The sequence below is a fragment of the Anser brachyrhynchus genome (genome assembly GCF_964034855.1).
Source record: "Anser brachyrhynchus genome assembly, chromosome: 5".
Taxonomy (NCBI): Eukaryota; Metazoa; Chordata; class Aves; order Anseriformes; family Anatidae; genus Anser; species Anser brachyrhynchus.
In genome coordinates, this window is record NC_137699.1 from 45581734 (window position 1) to 45604594 (window position 22861).

General features: G+C 40.4%; 2 protein-coding genes across 2 annotated transcripts in view; one reads left to right on the plus strand and one right to left on the minus strand.

Moving 5' to 3' along the window:
- LOC308196004 (uncharacterized protein) overlaps positions 1–22861 on the plus strand; it is a 214890-nt gene that overhangs the window by 120502 nt on the left and 71527 nt on the right. Inside the window, exon 13 of the mRNA XM_080594358.1 lies at positions 9828–9917. The gene's annotated coding sequence lies outside the window, so the exon portion shown is untranslated. The remainder of the gene's footprint in view (positions 1–9827; positions 9918–22861) is intronic.
- Positions 17625–20117, minus strand: LOC308196593 (uncharacterized protein; the record flags this gene model as incomplete). Its single annotated transcript, XM_080595731.1, has 3 exons — positions 19021–20117; positions 18810–18861; positions 17625–18607 (listed from the first exon to the last, which is right to left on the minus strand). Exons 1-3 carry the CDS (start codon positions 19171–19173, stop codon positions 17625–17627), a joined length of 1188 nt encoding a protein of 395 aa, XP_080451857.1. The 5' UTR covers positions 19174–20117.

A 22861-nucleotide genomic window follows, 5' to 3' on the forward strand; every position in this document is an offset into this window, starting at 1 on the left:
GCTCAAGGTCAGATTCTGGTGCATGTCAATAGGGACTTAAAAGCTTTACCACCCTGTGTCTGCTCTGCAGTTTCAAATTTAAAGAAATGACAGTCTCAGGCTAGTTTCTCATAAACACCACCACTGCTGTCGCTGCTAATTGGGCATTTGCTGGAAGCATTGGCAGAGAGGCATAAACACTGAATGAGCCATTGACATTAAATTCACCTCTCCTTGCTACACTTTGAGCAAGGCTCTTTGCTGCTGGCTTTGTTCTGGCAGTATGTCCAGTAGAAGTAGACATGGCAGAATCTCTTTTTCCCTTTAATTCTTGCTCTGGGAACCTGGTGCTTTAAAAAATAACTTTAAAACTTTCTGCCTTTTATAGCTGGTTTGTTATTACTTTTGAAGGAGGTAATCATCAAAGAGTAATGGTCAGGAACTATAGGAATATTTTGACATAATGTCAAGAAAAATTTATTGAGAAAAATATGCTGTCTTTTTAGCAACCCATGTTTTACATAATCTGGCTGACAAACTCTAGACATATCCCAAAATATTTAAGGCTTGAAATAAAACAATTATTTAACCTTCTGATGTGAAGCTTACTCTCATAAACTATATGAAGAAAGACAAACTTCTGTAGCATAGTATGAAGTGTAACTATCCCCAGGAGGAGTCTTCTCTGTCTTCTCTGTCTACTACTTTTCGGTAGACAGAGAATTACAATCCAACTTTGTCAGATCTGACCACCCCCCCCCCCCAAAAAAAAAAAAAAGTAAGAAAAAAGACCATCCCCATAAACAGAAAGAAACAGGTCTACTTTTCATTTTATTATGAAAATCACTACGTATTATATTTTTGCATATTAAAGAGAGAAATGCATTTAAACTCTCTCAGAGTTCAGGACTGCTTAAAATGCTTCTGAAGTTTTGAAGTTCTATATATTTTAAGGGCAGAACAACTTATTTTTACAACCACTTTTATTACTCAGGGAATTTCATTCCTCGGGACACTCAAAATCTTAAGTATCCAGGGTTCAGAACCACAACATTTTGACTTTATGATTCTGATCATACAGCTTCAAGTTCCTTTTATAATATACACCAAAAAAAAAAAAATATTCACCAAAAAAACAAAACAAAACAAAACAAATCAAAATAAAACAAAACAAAACAAAAACCTAAACAACAAAGCAACTTTCTTAATAAAAGGGCTTTCTAGACCAGCCAACATGAAATAGAAAGGATAGGAAAATATCTTGGGTCTTCAGACCCATGCTTCTGCACTTGAAGAGACATCACACTCAGCTGCAGTCATCACATCCCTAAATTTTTTTCACACTGAGATTCATATGTAGGATCTGAAGTGACTGCTGTTCTGTTGGAGGTGTTATATAGCATGGTGAGGTCCAATACACAAGGAAGCATTTAAAGTACTGCCTCAAAGTTATTTGTGTTATAAATAATTTCACTGTTTATAAATTTTTATCATAAAATCATGTAAAATATATTTTTCCTCTCTTTCAAAGACTCAGGTATTCCTCTCCTAATTTACTAAAGAAGAAGTGATTCTGACACAGTAAATCACTGTCAGAGAAGATGGACATCCTGAGTACTGAAATCTAATTTTCTGCTTGAAACTGTCTCTCAGACTGGTTTGTATTAGAAGAGCTAAAGACCTTTCTCTGTTTTGACAGGACACCTTCACTTAACCTGCAGTATGAGTGAAGTGGCAGTCAGATCACTCTTCAGTGTGAATATTAATGAGAACATTTATAATAATCCTTCCCTTTGACTGTAGAACAGGCTCTGAAGTCCAACAGCAGGATCAAACAGGGTAGCATGGTACATGCATCAAACCATCTGGCTAAGGCATAGCTCAAGGAAATGAGCCAAAAAATTTCAAACTCTTCACTGGAACAGTAATAACCCATGAGTCCCTTTTCCCTAAAAAAACCCTGGAGGCAGAACAAAATATCCTGTCAAAATGCATCAGTGCAGTGGAGCAAGAAAAAACAAAAATTTCAGACAGTGCATGTGACCATGTGAAGATGTTTATATGATACACAAAGATATTTTTTTTCCACTCTTTGTTTCTCTCACTCTCCCTCCTCTGCCCTCTCTGCCTTCTGCTTCCACATGCAGACTGTGTTGGGCTCTACCAGCCACTTATTTTTTTTTTTCAATTGCATCTACTTTTTATTTAAATACAGTGTTTTGTTTCCAACCTTTTTTTTTTCTCTTTTTACACTTTGCACATTTGTTCACAGTTGTGTAACATGGTTGCTGAATTTATTCCTATCATTTCACTCATCTGCTTGCAAAGAAAAGGCAAGTTTTCTAAAGAATTATCTGCTCAGGACACCTTCCTCAATCCTGGAACTTAAATATAAATCCAACTACTTTTTGACAGTGTTTACTGCTGGTTATCAAGGTAGTTCCTCAGCACTGATACTATCCATGATACTGGTAGATCTGTTGTCGAGATGAAATACTGAGCTTAGTGTTAATAACTGAGATGCCTCTGGCAGTCTTAGTCAAATCATCATGGTCTGCATAGCCCAGACAATGAGCATCCATCCAGTTCTGAGATGCAATGCCTCTGGACACATTGCAGGGATGGTAGAAGGTGATAAGTGGAGGCCAGCAGCTTTCAGACTTCTCAGTGTGGCATTAAACCCTCTAAAAATGCTAAATCATCAGCTTTACACAGAGCCCTCAGTGTTCATTAACACATGACATTGTTTTCAGTTTGCAAATAGGACACATTCCGTAGCTCTTTAACATGTTAGGTGACAGAGACAAAATGAAGATATACTGGACTTCTACCTCTGAACATCTGATCACAAGGGATGAATTTCCAAAATCCAGTCTTCCTCCATCAGTCTTTACTACATACAGACTAGCATATTAGAAATGGCATAGCAGGTCATGAGAAAGGCACAATGAAGGAATTTCATTATTGATGTTCGAGACTACAATGACCAATGCAGATCAGACTCAGGGTGATGGTTCATGGACAAACAGTGCTGAGAGTGAAACTTCCAGTGCCTTTGAACCTACTTTTAAATCATATGTCTCTACTGTTTATTAATGTTGTGGTTTAACCTGGCCAGCAGCTAAATACCACACAGCTGTTCGCTCACCCTCCCCCCTCCCTCTCTGGGATGGGGGAGAGAAACAGGAAAGTGAAGCCTGTGAGTTGAGATAAAGACAGTTTATTAAGACAGGAAAATAATAATAACAATAATAATAATAATGATGATAATAGCATTACTAATAATAATGTGTACGAAACAAGTGATGCACAATGCAATTGCTCACCACCCGCTGACCGATGCCCAGCCTATCCCCGAGCAGCCGGCCCCCCCACCCCGGCCAGCCACCCCTATATATTGTTTAGCATGACGCCAGATGGTATGGAATACCCCTTTGGCCAGTTTGGGTCAGCTGTCCTGGGTCTGTCCCCTCCCAGTTCCTGCTGCACCCCTAGCCTGCTCGCTGGCAGGACAGAGCGAGAAGCTGAAAAGTCCTTGGCCTGGTGTAAACACTGCTCTGCAACAATTAAAACATCAGCATGTTATCAGCGCTCTTCTCATCCTAATCCAAAACATAGCGCCCTACCAGCTACTAGGAGGAAAATTAACTCTGTCCTAACTGAAACCAGGACAATTAATCATCAAAGTGGTCCCTTTTGCAGGTGCTGAATGATACCAAGTCCCTTCTCTCCAGAGAATTTACAATCTGAATATCCAGAAGAGAGCAACTACTGAACAAAGTAGTGAAATGACTTAGTTCAAGTCTTGCTGGACATCTGAGATTTCTGGAAAGGGAAATTCCACTTGCTGTCTTCCTGGGGTTTGTGTCAATGTCTCACAAATGCATACAACCTACATCAAAATATCGTTAATAGCTAAAGCCTTCATCAGTGAAGACACCTTTTGAAGAAAATTTCAAAGTGTTTAGATTAAGGGTTGATTGTTCAACTGCTTCCTTCCTTTCATCTCTGTTTACAAGACACTGATGAGCATCAAATGAGTAGAGACACAGGTCTCCAGTAAAGTAATGTTGGCTATTTTCCCGCCTGCTATATTTACAGTCTGTACACCAGAAAAAGCATCAGCAGTGTTAGCTGAGTGCTGTCAAAGTTTTTAGTTTTTGATTGTTTTAAACAAATTCAGATTCAGGATATAATCGGGGGGGGGGGGCTAATTAAGCAGCTCAAAGTATAGGAAAGGATGAATTATAATTATCAAATCTCATTAGTATCAGGGGTGCAATAGAAATGGGGAAAACATGCTTCCAAACTGTGTGTACAATAGATATTATCTATGGTCTATTTATCTATGGTCTAGATTTGTTGCAGCTTCTGCAAGAGATCTTACCCTTGTTCTTTTTTTTTTTAACTCCCTGAAGTACAAGTAATGTAAGTAATATTAGACTAAAAAAAATGTCTGGCTCCTCTTTATACAGAGAATATATAAGATTAATTATCTTATGCTTGTTTTAAAATTTTATAAGTTTACACACCAGATGAGATAGTGGTTCAGCAACCTAAGGCAATGTTTAGAACTATAAACTTTGTCTTATTTGATGTTGCTTACTAAACATGTCCCTTGCTATGACTTTGAGTAACCCTGTTTAGCATCCCATTAGCAAAAGTTAGGTTGTTACAGTTAACAGTATTGTACTAGGACTATTACTACCACTAGTACTACTGATTAGGAAGCACTAGGACCCTGCAGTTGCCTGTAGTTGAAATATGATTTTTTTTTTTTTCTCTCTTGGGAGTTCAGCAGAAGCAATCAAATCCCCCTAAAAGGCCGCACAAATGCAAACTGAGAGCAGACCATGTATCATTAACACAAAGGAAGGCAACTCCTCTTCTACTGTTCATGTAGTGAACAACTCTCTCAAACAGAATAAAAAAACACACTTTATCTGAAGTATCTTTAAAGAAAAATCACTATTCCTGGAATGGGATGTATCTTCTCTTATGTATACTCCATTTCCACTCAAAAGAACAATTATAATGAATTGCAATGCACTGTTTTAAAAGTCCCCCATTATCACCTTTATTCTACTTCAAGTAGATCTTTTTTAACCCGTTCACAGATCTTTTATGTGTACACTCCAAATTAATCATAATTTTATGCCTAGTCTGAAGACAGTCAATAATATTTCAAGGGCTTCTGTAATCTGTGTCAAGACCAGATTTTATAGCTTTGGCAGTGATTCAAGAAAGAAACTATGTGTTGTGACAGAAATATAACTAGTATTCAGACACTAAAAATGCAGGTCTAAAATTCCCATAATTTTCATCCTTAAAAACAACAAACAAACACACTTAAAACTTATTGTTAAAATAGTTTCCACTAGCTAAGGAACATATCAAGACATTCTAAAATCAAGACCAGAATATAATTGTCCTGTACGGACATGCGTCAGCATTTTCATAAATGAAGTGCTGACATAATGAAATACTTGTGATTCTGTATTTTAGCAAATGAAGAAAAGTACTGGAAAAAAAAATAAAATCATTCACAGCCTTCAAAATCAAGTGTTTGATCTTTCTAATCATTCACTTGCTTTTTTGAACAAAATCACTCTGAAGTCAGCTCAATTCAATCAGACAATAACCAAAAATGTTGATAATTGTATAGACTTAGAGTATTAGTTGCTACAGAGAACAAGCTGTTCTTTGAACAGTTAAAGTTCATAGTGTTCTATCAATGTTAATGAAATTGAAATTCGGAAGGATTTGTGTTCCATGTCCCTACGCTGCCACTCATTGCAACGCAAACAGTTTCTTCCTTTTCCTTTTCCCAATGCTTTCAAAATCTCCTGAATAGCTTATGGACTGTAGATAGTGACAAGCAGTAGGGTAAAGCTGATTTTTGACTAGCATTTATGCTGAAGGCCTAGCATACATTACAGTGCATATATTGCCTATTTAGCTAAATAGGCAACAGAACATAGAACTTTAAAACTCATGCATCAGCTTCTTCTATAGCAGAAGCACTAAACCCTCTCCTATCATGTTGAAAGTTGTAGCAAAATTGCTTGCCATGCTCTATAGAACAGAGATGGATGGACAGAGAGAATGTGCAAAGGCTTATTTCCTTTTATATTATTTACTGACTTAAAAATTAAGCTGATATATTGATCACAAAACACTAAAGTTTTATTCTGCCTTCTATGATTTTGGCTATGGTGAAATCATGAAAACAACACTGTTTCATCTTCTATTACCACAAAGTGATTTGTATGAATGACTGTAGATAGAGATTGTCACATTTTTGCTTTTTCAGCTGCAATCACCATCTATACAGAAACCAAATTACAAGACTGGTGTTCTCACTGTTTACACTAGGCTTATTTCATGTGTTTCTTATCCTTGACAATCTGGTGGAAACAGATAAATTGTTTCTATGTAAATTAAATCAAATCTTTTGCAACTGTTGCTGTCTTTAGGAATCAGTTAACATTTTTTTTTTCCTACTTGTTTGAAAAGTTATTTCTTTGTTTCAGGGAGTGAGCCTTGACTTTGATAGATTATCACAAGGCCAATCACTATCTTGAATGTATCTAAACCAATTCAAAATTAATCAGTCAAGAATCAAGCTTAGGTCAGGATCATCATCTTTTCTGTGGTCTCGGTGGACCAATAGATACTAGTAGTATGGCCAATATAGCTGATATTTATTTCCTCATAAATATGAGGATTGAAATCCCCTTCAGACATTAAGAAAATCATTGTATAGATAACAACCATATATATGGTAAATTCTAGCAGCAGTTCCTTTGGGATGCCTAGAGAGATTCTAGAATGTATAAAGTTTAGTGAATTTTTTTTTTCTATTTTATTGAGTTTATCAGAGCAGAAAGAAAAATTATGACAGTTTCAGCATTTTTAAACATTTTGAACAAATACGTATTATTTTTTTTAATCTCAAATTTCTTAATGTTTATTTTCAATCCTTTAATCCTGAAGTCCAAGTGTAATATTTTCTTTTTGTATAAATAACTGGATGTATAAAGAAAACCTTTGACTCTTTGTTTCACCAATTTATTTCCATAACGCTATTTCAGTTCATGTATTTTTTTATTTTTAGCAACTTCATAACTGGAATAATTTCTTAATCACATAGCTCTTGTGAAATGAGGGTAGAAGCTGAGTTTTCTGTTATTTGAAGAGTTTGCACAGTTTCACAGAATTACAGAATCACAGAATCACAGAATTGTAGGGGTTGAAAGGGACCTCAAGAAATCATCGTGTCCAACCCCCTTGGCTGTATTACTTGGCAGTAGTCAAACTCATAGCTTGAATCAAATTATGAAATGAAAACATGAAAAGCATGACAAACATGTATTTTTCATGCATGAGGACTAGGGAATAATGTAAAAGCATTCATATTTTATAAGCACTATATTTTTATAGTATTGATTTTAGATAACAGGTATGTTGTTTATTTTTCTCATGATACTTGTCTTTAATATCAAAACCTCATCAATAGTCCCAATAGACGGATAAAACCAGGCCTTCATGGAGTCATTTTTGCTGGTCTGGTACTAGACAATACAAACTGTTTAAAATAACTCCAAACCATCATACCAATATATCTTGCCACTGTCAAGATTTATCAATTGAGAATCTCCTTCATAAGAACTTTATTCGCTACTGGAAGAGGGTTATTTAATCTGACCTTCAAAAGACACATCTGTGGCTTTTAGCCTGTTTTACAACAGAGTTTTGGAAAAGAAGGAAAAACTAAGTTTCATTCCATGTTGCCAACATTGCTCTGAAAATCTCAAGTTCTAGGGCACCAGAAAGTTGTTGCAAAATTGAAATAGGGATAGCAAAATAATATAAGAAAGACGATTTTTAAGGAGAATACTATGTATATATGGTTAAAAACTGATTTTCCAATGTGCAAATTGTTCTACAAACTGTTTTGTAGCTAACTACTGCCCTACCTGCTTGTTAATCTCAGGCTTTCAAGTTCCAAAAACATGTAACACACAAAAAAAACACACAACAAAGAAAAACACACAACATGCCGCTAGGCACTTACCAGCTATCAAAGCAGGCCTGATAACTCCCCCAAAGAGCTTTACTCCAGTTCCTGCCTGCCTGCTGTACCATGGATTGTATATGCTGCTTGCACAATCCCTGAGGAGTCTCATTACCAGGGCTGAGTTGGAATGTTTTACTCTAAACAAACACTGTAAACTGCACTGTCTTTATAAATAAAATTATCCTAGTCAGAAAGCTGTCCAATTACTTCAAAAGTATATGTTGAAAAGTTGATTAAATTCCTACTGTCTTTTCCATTGGAGCTCTCAAAAGAAGAGTGCTCCTGCTCTTGTAGAGCTCAGCCAGCTCAGCAGCCACATTTAATTCGGCATTGCTTTCTCTTTGATGTGCAGTGACAAGCAATGGGCTTTGGCTGCCATACCAGATGAGGAGGATTGTTCTGCACTTGTCAGGATTTCAGTAAGGTGGGCAAGTTTGCATGCAAAGGCTGTCTGGACATTTCAGTAGCCTGAACAGTGGTGTGGGGACAAATGATTTTGGTTAAGCCCTTATCAGTTCTGATTGAAACTTAGATAGAATAGTGAATTATAAAAACATTAAAATTAAGAATGGTAAAACAGAGTTCTCCCTCTCTGTCCTGCAGAGACCAGGAATTTTCTATGATATGAATGTGACTTCTGATAGAAAAAAGTTTTTCAAAAAATATTGAAAAAAATAGCTGGTTGTATTCTTCCCTTCCCTTCCCTTCCCTTCCCTTCCCTTCCCTTCCCTTCCCTTCCCTTCCCTTCCCTTCCCTTCCCTTCCCTTCCCTTCCCTTCCCTTCCCTTCCCTTCCCTTCCCTTCCCTTCCCTTCCCTTCCCTTCCCTTCCCTTCCCTTCCCTCCCCCCTCCCCTTTTATATATATATATATATATATATATATATATTTGTTTCCTTGTATGCTTGCTTGTTTCCTGCTTGTTCAGGCAGTTCCATAATAGGATGATAGCATGGTGCCTCAGCTGGGTGATAGTAAAATGCCTTCTGAACCCCTGTAGCATTTGCATTAGTAGTCATCAGTGGTCAACAAAGCAAGTGGAATCACAGTAGCATTCTTAACTGGTGGAGAGGATGAAAAAACCTTCTAGAGAACTGGGAGATATTTGGTGGAACAAATACAGAATTGAAAAAATACAGTCTCAGTGGATGAACTTAAAGAATTTCTCAGTCAGAGGCAGCTGTCACAATTTTAAACTGAAATTTTAGGTCAAAAAAGTGTCCCTTTGAAATTACAAATCTACAGTCACAAATCTCCCCTCTCCTCAGAGGCAGCAAAAGTTGTTACACTTTAGCTCACAGGCAGGTGGGAAATGGATTTAAGGTTATGCTTAGCCCATTCTTGTTCATTTTTTGCCCTATGACACTTACATTCCAAGTAAAGAACTGTACAAGTTTAATTGTATTAAGTGGCTCCAGGCAGATCTGAAGTTATTCCCTTTGAGCTAGAGCACTGGATTCTGGATTCCCTGAACAGATTTTCCTTCTCTGGATGACGTTCAAAGCAGATTGATTATCAAACATCTGTTGGGGTCACTTTGAGTACGATGCAACTATTAGAATTAAATCAGTGTTGGGAAATCAGTGACAGATGTGCAAACAACTCTTTTTTCACTGGTTTTAAATGGAAAATAATGTTTTCTCTTTTACTTAAATGACAAAGTCTCTGGTATATTTCTTTTCATCTTGTCAGAGCTGTTTTTTATATATTTTTTTTTGTTTTTTTGTTATTTCTTACTATTTTCAATAGCAATTTTGCTGCCCTTCAACAGGCAGATGGAATGAGACACTGCATGCCAGATGTTTATGGAATAGCTTGAATCAATAGAAGAAACTGCAGACCCTTTTTCACCAGCCCAGCTGTGAGTATATATGTATAATAAGAAGAAGCTTCCTTTATCTAGTTTCCTTAGGCTGTTTTCTTATGTCTGTTAGTCTTGAGTAGCAGAACTGTACTTTGTTGATATATTGTATGAATAAAGGAAAATTGGAATGACCTGCGACATACAGGGTCACTTATCTCTACTGCTGCTGAAAAGCAAGAGAAGGAAGGAGGCAGTGCTCTTCTGTGTCATCATAGAAAGAGTTGCACCGCCAGCTCTCCCTTGACCTTGGAATGGTGCTTTCAAACAGTACCAGAAGTAGTTTTGATCTCCATTAAGTGCTCAAAAATCTTTTAAGACCCATGGAGAATTTGCCTGAATTGATTTCTCCAGGCACTCACAGATGACTCAGAAGTCAGAAGTCCACACTCCTTCTAAGCAAATGACTGCATATTAATACATATCTTTGCCAATACACAAGCACTGCAGAGATGGTAGAAGATGGGTATAAGGTTATTTCTGAATCTTTCTTTGCTACAATTTCAGACAAAGGCATGCAAACTCCAGAACCACACGTAGATTTTACCCATGAGTGCAATTGTATGAAATTTCATTTTGCCTCTATTTGCCTTTTTTATCCTATTATTCTAAGGATTCTAAAAATCAAAGGATTTTTCCCACATATATTCAGATTATCTTGAGTATATATGCAATACTAGTTTCAAAGTGAATATGCTTCAACTGAGGGCAATTTTGCCAAACTCTTAATCCATATATCCACTTCTATCATAAGCTCAACAAAAGATCACTTTAACCTCCCAGCTAGGTGTTCTGTTTCCCATAGAAGGAAAAATATAACCTTGGTGTCTTCCTTCATGCAACTTTCTTAGAAGTAAAAGGAAAATTGAATGTTTTTCATATTTCTTTGAAAGTACAAAACAGCTTTAGCCAACTGGCTGTATTTGTTTTGCATACCTCTATCTAGTTTAAGCCGAAATACATTTGTTCTGATTTGGTTAATGATAGAGTGGAAATCTGTTGCAAAAGAGAAAGTTCTTGAAACTATGGTACAGAAATTTGTGATTGGTAATACTGGAACTTTTGTGATGGAAAATGATTTTAAGATGACATCTCTGCTGCTGTGTTGGTCATTACACTCCAGCTAATAAGGCTGATGTGATAAGGTACAACCATAAAAACCATGGCTGTGGCAGGGGAAGGGTTTGTTCAGTGCAAGTGGCATGCAGTTATTTTGAGCAACAGCAGCCAAAGACAGGATTAGAACGGCAGCTATAACTTAAAAGTCTGACTGCACTGTCAATGTCAATGTTAGAGAGAGATACCAAAGCAGGCTTTAAAAAGCCTCTCTGGTGTCAGTAGCTTAGTGAATATAGGACTTAGCAAATCTCATGCTGAATTTCATTTTGCTATGGCTGCACTGTAACTGCTAACACTTAGTTTGGGTGTAGCTATAATGTGCTTAAGTCTGCTGTGTAGACATACTGGACATGCTGTCTCAGATATCCAAGACCTCACTCAGCCAAAGATATAAAACTATATAGTGTATTTTCCCTGCCAGTGATTCTGCAACGTACCTTGGGTAGGTTGGAGAATTTCAGTCTCGATTACCTTTTTTCTTGTGATAGTTGTACGTTTATTTGCTACTGGTTTAAACTTTTATTACACAAACAATCTTTCACACAACTCAGAACTTTAGCACACAGCTATTAGCATAAATGCAAGTTTCATTGACTGTCATAGGGCCTAAGTCTCTCTATAAAATTAACCATATTCTGTTTGCCCTCTTTATGTTTTTCCCTCTTCCTAACTTTGACAGCATTTTCCAGAAATACCTTAATGAAAGTCTGTAACTCACTAATTACCGAATTCTGTCACTGAAACTGCAGTTCAAAATCTGTACAAGTTAATAAAACCTCTCTAATGGCATAAGTTGTATCAATTTATAAGCATAATTAAAAGTACAACTGAGACTAACCAATTTTTCACCTTTTGAACATCTTCCAAGTCCCTTCTGACTTCATTTAATGTGGCAAATAATGTACCAAATAAAATGACAGACACTGAGTAAGACACAGATAAAATCCTGAGAATAGGAATCTGTGTCAGCACTAGATCAATGGTATCAGTGGTGCCAGCCTGATAGGATTCTGGAATTTTTATGCCTGTGGATGATATAAGCCTGTAAGGCTCTACAATTCTATCACCATTTCATTCCCGTTTGTTAATATATGTGGGCACTGCTGGGGAAAAAAAATACAAAAGAGAACAGGGTCTTGACTGTGATTAGGTGACACAAACTACTCTAATTGCCAGTCACTTCCCCCAGGGCAGCGATGAGTAACTCGTAAGCACATTGCTTGCTCTGAAATATCATAGAACAGAGAACCATTTTCTTGTATGTGTGTGTGGCTGAACACTGGTTGTTTAATTACAGCAAAAAGTGATTGGGAAGTATTTTTAAAAGAGATTTGTCTCCTGTTGTCAGCTGTCATTGAGGTGGATGAAACTCAGCCTTACTATGGAGGCACTAGTTATGAGATGGTTTGCTGGTGGCTGAGACAATAGGCTGCACATTTTTAAGTTGTATCAAGGAGGACCTATTATGTAGGACTCCTTATTACTGTCAGTGTCACAACATCTTGCATTATTCAAAGAAAGCATTGCTTCCATCCATCAGTCTCCCCTTTGCTGTCAAAGATGCAAATACAGGTTTGCATTGCTTAGGGGAAAATTGTAATATAAAAGTGAGGGAAGAAAGATGTCAGGAAAAGTTAAATGATATAGAATGAAAATCCTCAGGGGAAAGAGCAACTGGAGCTCTGAATTTTTATACTTGCTGCATAATGGGAAAGAAAGAGGAAGAAAGTTTCCTTTTAGGAAGTGCTACGGAATTCACATCTTTGTATATATGGATGCCTTTTTCAGTGTAAAATTGGCATGCAAGAAAATGTGCTGGATGTATCTGAGAGAAAGAATTAAAGGAAAAGGGAACTATTTCTATACAAAGATCAATTATTAGGACTTTAAAAATGAAGGCAAGTCAAGTATGTTAAGAACAGGACATAAAAAAGTAAATTACATAGCAGCCAAGCATACTTCAGAATTCAGTAACAGGAAATATCACTGGTCAGATTTGGGTAATGACACTTTTCCCACTAAAAGTGTTGATTTATTGAAGCAAGACTTCTTGGGGCAAAAGACTGGTATCAGTGAAATTACAGCCCAGCAGCTGCTTTGAAAAGTGCTTCAGAATTAGTTTCAGTGTCTCATTTGGATTTTTTTTTAATCAGTTTTCCAGATTAAAAATATTTTTCCTAAGCAAACGAAGAAAAACTTCACAGCTTTTAAAACTTTTGTAATTAAAAGAAGCATTTTAGGATGGTTGAAATAATTTTCTTTTATGGTCTCAAAGCATCTGAAAATATATCTTTTCAGTCTTGAACCTTTTTATTTGTTAGTGTTCATCCTATTTTGAGATGGGAATATTTTGATATTTTGAAATGCTTTGGTGTCATGGAAAAAGTTTCCTGTGAAACTGTGGCACAATAATCCTCTCCATGCTACCTCTGTATCTGCTGTTCTCACCTGGGAGACTTCATTTAGAAGAATCCAGGAACCTATCCATGCAAGATCTCCGTGACTTGAAAGACTGCAGCAAGGAATTGAAATCATGATTTCATACAGAGTCTATAGATTCTGAACAAAGCTCCAAGGGCTCAGGCTGTGGTATTTATGTTCTCTACAGGCTGAATCCATACGGTTCCACATAAACAATGTCACTGTAAGGCATGCAAGTCACAGAACCCTAACAATCAGGATGTATTGTTTTATTTTCATTTTTTAAATTTCTATTTTTCATTTTTAAAAGTTTTCATGATGTATCTCTAGAGTTTTCCTATGGAAAGTGTACTCCATTTGGTGTTCCTGTCAAAGTTACTGAGAGGAGTTAGTTTTATATTTGAGTTGGGACTCAGGTTTTCCTGCCTCTAGTGCTACCCAGAGAGAAGGACTGAAAATAGAGAGCAGCTGTTCATCTGTTGACTGATCTAATTTCTGTGATGCTGCTCACTGTATTACTAGAAAAAAAATATTTTAATTATGAAATGTAATCATGAAATATTATTCAGGTATTTTTAATTTGTGAAATCTTAGGGAAAAAATCATTTCCTAGATGATTTCCAGGAAAGCACTGCAGACTCCATAAATTAAAACAAAACCAAGCAGGGCCTTTGTAGTGTCCCTTTATGTGAACTCTGCTATACTGAACCTGCCTGTCATTATGGTGATACCTTCAGAAATGCATTCTCCACCTATTAATATGAAAACCCTCTTAGCCAGAGAAGGACCAGCATTCTGTAAAGGAAATTTATTATATTTCAAGTTTTTCTGCAGAATTTCAGCTTATTTTTCAGCTTATTTTATGTGGGAATTGCTTCAACAGGAACAGAAAAACAGTGGTTTGTTATGCATGTTAGACAAGAGGCAAGTCTGAATTGTATTCCATTTTCATTAGCACACTTCTTGTCTCCTGTAATCTGCACTCTCACCATATGTAGGATGAAAAAAAAAAAAAAAAGGTTCAATTTTTGTTATAGAATTGGTAGAATTAGACTAATGGATTAACAGCAATTTCCCTCTTCAAATAAATGGAGCCACATGGTATCTGCAAAGGATAGAAACAAAGCCTGGAGTCTGGTAAGAATACCAGTTTGGAATACAAAGAGACAAGGACCAAGGCCTGGAGTCTCAAATTAAAAGTAAACCATTTCTATATGGCTGTCTTCTTCACGACAGTCTAAGCTCAGATAAGACAGCTGTGCCAAATCAAAGAGATGGCCTTGAGCTCAGGCAGCTGAACACCTAGGAGGGGGAAAAGGGTCTCCTGGCCCTGAAACTTCTCTCTCACAAAGAAAGCTACCCTGCACTGTTTTCATTTTCAGTGGAGAATTGATCCTGGCTTCCAGTTCCCAGTCTTTTTCATGTCTTCACTGAAACTCTATCCCTTCAAGAATGCAGAGCCTGTGGGTCTTGATCTCTTTATCTCCTTCCTTATCTGTCCCTCTTTCAGTGGCCCCAACTATAGAAGTATTCTGAGGTAACTTTATTATTTTAGATGCTTAATACTTGCCAGCAGGATTTTCCTCTGGATCTTTGCTTCCACACAGATGTACACATAAGGTTGCCTGGAGATTGCTTACTAACACGATAGCAAATGAAAGCTATTATTTTGCTAGCAGAGAAGAATAAACCTCATCATCTATAAGAACATTTAGAACCATTGCCATAAACAACAATGGAATGATCTTCCATGGGGAAAGAAAAAAAAAAAAAGAGTTAACGACATTTTTGATAAAGAAATAGTAGGTCAAAGAAAGCCTTCTGTTGCTTTGGTATAGAATCATCAGCTAGATTTAACCAATTAGGAAATCTGAAAGTGTTAAATAAACGAAAAGAGTGCAAAGAAAATAAAAATAAAATCTGGGGATTGTGAAAAGCAAAAAATGCAGTGGTGAAACACTGGAAGCTAACAAATAGTAGAAAGCCAAAAGCGTAAGGAAAAGTAAGGAAGAAAACCCAGAAGTTAAGACAGGTATTACAGAGCCACCCTTTGCAATACGAAGAGGTATAAAATAATGACAGTTGAACAAAACTCTTTCAATAACTTTTTTAAGAATAATAAAAGATGTATACAGGCATGAATTGGTACGTTCATGAAAATAGTTCTTCGGACAAAAATCCAAAACTTCAAAAGCCATTTTCTGGTTCTGCTTGTAAATGGTCTGTCAGATGAAGGAGGAGAATGTCTCTAGACCCAGCTTGAACAGAAATGTCAGAAATAGCCCCTTTATTTCTGACTTTGAGGCTGACAGAATTTAAGTATTGCTGTATTTGTGTAGATCGACGTCCAAAATATTTACCTGAGGCTTCTATTAGTCAAGAGAGTTTACCTATTCAGGAAGGGATTTTGAAATTGTGTGCTCTCTCCTGTGCCACTGTTTTCTTTCATTCTCTCAAAGCTTCCTAGTGTTTGCCTAAAGGTAATTGATCCTTTCCCACCTCCATAAGCAGGAGCTTTACAAGCTTTTCCAAATGTACTTTAATTTCCTCAATCTTAATTCCTGCTTAATAGTGTTAAATTCTGCAGCAAATTAAAACCTCATTTCTGAGTTTGAATTGTATCATGTCCTGTGAGTTACATCTTGACATTACTATGTGCCCAGCTGCCCACATAACACTTAATAACCTGAAAAGAATTTCATAGTTACAGAATCACAGAATCACAGAATTGCAGGGGCTGGAAGGGACCTCAAAAGATCATCGGGTCCAACTCCCCTGCCAAAGCAGGTTCCCTAGAGCAAGTTGCCCAGGTAGGTGTGCAGATGGGCCTTGAATATCTCCAGAGAAGGAGACTCCACAACCTCCCTGGGCAGCCTGTTCCAGTGCTCCGTCACCCTCACCGTGAAGAAGTTCTTTCTCATGTTGGTGCGGAACTTCCTGTGATCCATTTTGTGGCCATTGCCCCTTGTCCTGTCTCCACAAACCACTGAAAAGAGGTTGGCCAAATACCACTGTCTCCCACACTTCAACTATTTATAAGCATTAATAAGATCCCCTCTCAGTCTTTTTTCCAGGCTGAACAGACCCAGGTCTCTTAGCCTTTCCTCAAAGGGGAGATGCTCCAGGCCCCGTATCATCTTTGTGGCCCTCCGCTGGACTCTTTCCAGGAGATCCCTGTCTTTTTTTGTACCGGGGAGCCAAGAACTGGACACAATACTTCAGGTGAGGCCTGACCAGGGCAGAGTAGAGGGGGAGGATCACCTCCCTTGACCTGCTGGCCATACTCCTTTTAATGCACACCAGAATGCCATTGGCCTTCTTGGCCACCAGGGCACACTGCTGGCTCATGGCCAACCTGTTGTCCACCAGGACCCCCAGGTCCTTCTCCACAGAGCTCCTCTCCAGCAGGTCATCCCCCAGCCTGTACTGATATATGCGGTTGTTCCTTCCCAGGTGCAGGACTCTACACCTGCTCTTGTTAAACTTCATTTGTTTTTTTCCTGCCCAGCTCTCCGGCCTGTCCAGGTCTCGCTGAATGGCAGCACAGCCTTCTGGCATGTCGGCCACTCCTCCCAGCTTTGTATCATCGGTGTACTTGCTGAAGGTGGACACTATTCCCTCATTAAGGTCGTTGATGAAGGTGTTGAACAAGACCTGACCCAGCACCAACCCCTGCAGAACACCACTTGTCACAGGTCTCCAACCAGACTCTGCACCACTGATCACCACCCTCTGAGCTCGGCCAGTCAGCCAGTTCTCAACCCACCTTACTGTCCACTCATCTATCGCACTCTTTCTCAGCTTTGTTAGCAGGATGTCGTGGGAGACAGTATCAAATGCCTTGCTGAAGTCAAGGTAGATGACATCCACTGCTTTCCCCCCATCTACCGAGCTAGTGATGCCATCATAGAAAGCAATGAGGTTGGTCAAGCATGATTTCCCCTTGGTGAATCCATGCTGACTACTCCTCATAATATTATTCTCTTCCAATTGCTTGGAGATGGCATCCAGAACAAACTATTCCAACACCTTTCCAGGGACAGAGGTGAGACTGACTGGCCTGTAGTTTCCCAGATCCTCCATCTCTGTTCGTATCAGTGCAGCTACCCAGAAGAGGTAGAGTTTTAATAGGAATGGGTTTAATGGATTAAACAGGAGTAGGAAGAGTCAGTGATGGGGAGGCCTCCACGTTCCCTCACAGCTTCTGTCCCTCACAGCAGGCAGCAGGGGATGTTTTCCATGGGACACCCGCTTTTCTGGTGCCCAACCCTGGATCTTGAGGGTGGTGCTGAACGTGGAGCCCTGCGTGCTGCTGTTAGGGGCTGATGGCAGTGCCTGGGGTCCTCCCAGCGACCCTGCAGGCAAGCCCCATTGGTGGCGCAGCTTCTTCTCACGGATGTGCATCTCCAGGAACTCCCGCACGTCCTCAGGCAGGAACAGGGCCTCCGCTGAGCAGAAGTAGGAGGGGGCAGGACGGGAGTGCAGCAGCGCGGGAGCTGTGTGGCGTGACATCCTGTATGTGTACCTCCTGTGGGATTGCTGCACCGTGGTGGGGAGGGCTCCCAGATGCATCTCTATGGACTTCCTCAGAGTGTGCATCTGCAGGAGCTTCCAGAAGCCCAGTCCTTGCTCCAGCCTTTTCACAGGATGAAGATCCACACCAGCGGGCAGGCTGCCATCCTTGTCAGCCATGTCAGAGCCTGAGGTGGGGGGCAAGCCAGCCTCATGGTGCCTGGGAGATGTCTTGGCAAGCTCCTCGGCCTGTCTGAGAGGCCCAGCATCGCGGGGGAGTGTGGTTGCCCCATGGGTTTTCAGCGCTGTTTGGGGCATCGCTGCATGCTGGGGAAAGGGTCTCCTCCACTTTCTGTTCCGCAACACTGGCTGCCACCAGGATCTGACGGATGTTAGCTTGGCTGGGCGGAATGATCTGGCCATGGCCCTGTGCTGGCAGGAGTCTCTGGAGTCCGAAGAGGAAGAGGAGTGTGAACAGCAGGAGGCTCTGGCCTTCCTGGCAAGGAGCCGCTGCTGCCTCTCCCTGACAGCCTGGCTGCAGCGTTCACAGTCGAGGTCGTAACACAGAAGCTGGCCTAAGGGTCTGCTGCCGATCCAGATCGGGCTGCTCCCGCAGCCGTGAGCGCGCGCCTCAGCATCTGTAAGAGATGGGGGACACGGAGCGCCGTGAGCAAGTGTCTGCTGGGACGGGCCCTGCGCCTGGCCCAGGTGGCCGGCTGGCCTCTGAAGGTGGGGCCCGGCTGCCCGCGGCTTGGATGTGGCCCAGCCCTGGGCGGCAGCGGGGCCCTAGGGGACCCCGGCGCCCGCAGGAGCCAGCGCCAGGGCCGAGGAGAGCTCTACCTGTTTCATGAACCTTGCTGCGCCTTCCCCTGCCTCGGCTCCCGTCACAGACCTGCTGGCAGAGAGCAGAACCCCAGTGAGCGTGGCCCCAGCTGAGCCCCCCGAGAGGCCTCGTGTCCCATCCCCCGGTGCAGTGGGACCCCCCCGAATCCCCAGCCCCCCTGCCCTGCCAGGCTTCCTGAGAAAGGCTGGCCTGGAGCCTCCCTCCTACCTGGTGGCGTTTGCCTGAAGTGCTGCGGCAGCAGCGCAGGGTGGCCCAGGCCACCAGGAGCAGGACGAGGCCGGGGCCGAGGCAGAGGCAGCCGTGAAGTGCCAGCCCCAGGGTATCCAGCATGCTGGGACCAGAGACGAGTGTCTGTGCCATCCTCTGGAGACGCTTCTCCGTGCGACACAGGCCTCGGTGGCTGATGCCACCGGGGGATAAGGGCAGGAGTGAGACTGTGAGGTCACCGCCAGCTCTGTGACACCGCTGAGCGCATCAGAGAGCCCAGGCGGAGGGCGCAGACGCAGGACCAGAGAGGGGCACCCAGCAGGGCCAGGGGCTGGGGGCTCTGCAGGGAGCCCCTGGGCAGGAGGCTGGGGTAGGCCAGGCCCTGCTGGCTGGGGAGGGCCGTTCGTAGCTGTCAGGAGAGGGCAGTAAGACGGAGGAAGCAGTGCGTTTCACCACCCTGAAGGTTCCAGGAGCCTCAAGGCACTAGTTTAAAACACTTCCTCAAACTGAAGCACCTCTCTGCCTGGCAATACCTGCTCCTGACTTTGATAGCGCTGCTTTTCCTGGACACGGCTGGGAGGTTCTGCTGAGTTTATGGCAGTTGCTTGACTGGTGGCTTATTGCTATAGTTTTGCCTTTGCCTTTTTGGCTGTGGCTGATGTTGCTGGAGGATTTCTTCTGAGAGGGTTGTGGTGGTGTGAGTCGCAGGAGCAACATCCTCAGTGTTTATGTACCTTCACAGCTGCATTCCAGGGCTTTGGAAGCGTTGTTTCCACCTAGCCAAAAGTACCCTTTCGCAACAGCATGGCTACTACATGTATGCTATTGTTCTATTCAAAACCCAAAGTATTGTGCGAGTACAAGAATATTCCCCATTCATTCATTGTTTTCTGTCCATACCAGCCCATCTTGATTTCTAAAGTAGTGTTTTTGTTAATTAAAACTTTTGGGTTGAAATTAATATCAGTTCTAGTGAGGCTGCAATTGGTCTGGACACTAAGGAAATCATGTGCACATCCCATCCCTCACCTTTTCTCTGTGCCAATGGCTGTTTGCCTTTGAATTTGTGTAAAGCTAGGGTGGCTTGTCTCCTAAAAGGAGGAATGTGAGAATGGCCTAAAAAACCTCTTGGTAAGTTTTGTAGCTCTGCATCCAGGTTCAAGGGCACTGCTGCTAGTGAAAGCTTCCTCGTGCCATCCTGGGGACATGGAAACAACACCTGAAATGTTTCATTTCTTTCAGTGGCAATTGCCTGCATCCATTTAACAGCCGGGTTATTTTGCTGGTGCTCTGCTTTTGTTTGCTTTGGGGATGTACAAACAAGCATGCTTATAGTTATTAGAAAGTGCTTCATGGCAATAAACAAATTATGCTGCTTACCAAAAGTTATGACATCTCGCAGTCTATCAAAATGTGTATGTTCCTCATTGGTCACTATAGTTCATGACTCCTTTACGACTCGGAGCTTTAGAGGGTCAGTGGGTTGAGTGGTCCTTGCGGGAGTTCCCCCAGACAGCCGATCTCTGTGGGTAATCTCACTTCTAGTGCCTCGACTGCTTGCAATCATACCACACCTTACAATTCCTGGGGGAACCTTAGAATGGCTTGGGTTGGAAGGGACCTCAGGGATCATCTAGTTCCAGCCCCTTTGCCATAGGCAGGGATGCCACCCACTAGATCAGGTTGCTCATCTAACCTGGTCTTGACCACCTCCAGGGATGGGGCATCCCCAACCTCTCTGGGCAACCTGTGCCAATGCCTCACCACCCTCTGAGTGAAGAATTTTCTCCTAATCCCTAATCTAAATCTCCCCTGTTTTAGTTTAAAACCATGCCCCTTCATCCTGTCATTATCGGATTGAGCAAAGAGTCGCTCTCCATCCTTTTTAGAAGTCCTCTTTAAGTACTGAAAGGTCACAATTTGATCACCCTGGAGCCTTCTCTTTTGTAGGCTGAACAGCCCTAGCTCCCTCAGCCTTTCTTCGTAGGAGAAGCGCTCCGGCCCCTTGATCATCTTTGTGGCCCTCTTCTGCACCCACTCCAACAGATCAACATCCTTCTTGTGCTGGGGGCCCCGGACCTGGATGCAGTACTCCAAGTGGGGCCTCACAAGGGCAGAGTAGAGGGGGGCAATCATCTCCCTCGACCTGCTGCCCACTCCTCTGTTGATACAGCCCAGGATACACTATAGAGGTCAGTAAAGAAAACTGTTTTCAGATTAGATGAAAATCCTGAAATGGCCATCCAGTAATTTCTCTTGCTTGGGTACTCAGTTATAAGGGTAGACATTTAATGCAGTTTATTAAGGGCTTGATCCAAATTCTACTAAAGTTAGTGGAAATCTTTAACTTCAGGGAGCTTTGCATCAGGTGTTTACTGTTTCTTAGTCAAAACAGTACTGCTGCAATATTTGAAAAGCCATAGGTAAGATAATGAGAAAGGAAGAGAGAGACTGAAAGTATGCTTTTACCAATTACCTAGAAGATCCAATTAACTAGTGATTTAAAGAAGTGGAAAGCACTGGAGTTAAATAATTTTATTTCATTCAGTTAACAATAACACATTAGGTTGTTAAGTTGAAAATCATTTAAGAATCTAATATGCTTTTCATTATCCATGCTGTTTGATTGTTCATGTTAACTTCAGCAGGAAAACCTGACCTGTACATTTTACTTTCCTCAGATCAAGCTTGCAGATTTGTAGTTATTTCAAAATGTTTAAGAGATTACTTTGTAAAAGATAAATTAGATTGTGGTTTTTTTTTTTTTAACATAATGAGAAACTTTTTTAAAAATTTAAAATAAAATTGCAAAATCATGTTTTGGTGGCTGCGCTAAAATTTACATTCAGGATCTTAAAGGAATTTGTCCATTATCCTGTTCTGTATTTGTCTCTGATCAATCTTATTTAGCCTGAAGATTGAAGTATTCTCTCCACCATTTCATATATTGCCTCTGATTAAGCCCTAAAAATAGCAGGCACAACATTGTTCTATATTTTGTAGTTTGACCTCAAAATTTGTATATTGCTATGTTCCATTGGTTATGAGATATCTTTGTTTTAAAATTCATGATGTAATAAGGGGATCTACATCTTCTCTGGGGTCATCGTATGATTATAGTTGTCATATTCTCTTTGCCCTTATAAGACATCAACAACATTAAACTGTTACTGTTCAGAAATGGTGCTGCTTAGGAGTTCAAGAGTTAGTCGAACAATGAAGTGCATTACAGTTTCTGTCATTTTTAGTCTCCTACTACTGATTTTGAGAGCATTCACAGATCAAGTGCTTGCAATTTTTCTGTATCACTTTTGTATCTCCAGGCAGATTATTATTGTTTAGTATCTTCCCAGTTGTGTAGAATGTTGGTGTGGAGATATTACTTCTGGCTTTCTAACATAAATTTTTATTTTTTTAAAAAAGGAAACAGAATGAAAACATATTAATTGTAAGTATCCAAACAGTATTAAATATTCAATTTAAGATATTGCATACTTATTTACTTCAATGAAATTATTGAAAATCAGTTTCCTTTAACTTGCCAAGAACAGAACAGCTGGTTTGGTGGTTCTTTTGCAGTAGGCAATGATATCATGAAAATAAGAAAAGAAAACAAGAATCAAAGAAGTCTAGATGTGAAAGAGTTTCCACTGGCATCTCATATTACTGAAGAAGGTGAGCCTTGAATTCATGGATTAACAACTCATTTAAGGAATACATAAACAACATATAAACACATCAACATTACATATACAGAACAGATTCTGAAGAGATACCACAATGCGGTTGGGACACAAATAATGTCTTCCTAGATTTGCTTTACCCCTCAGCCACTGGAACT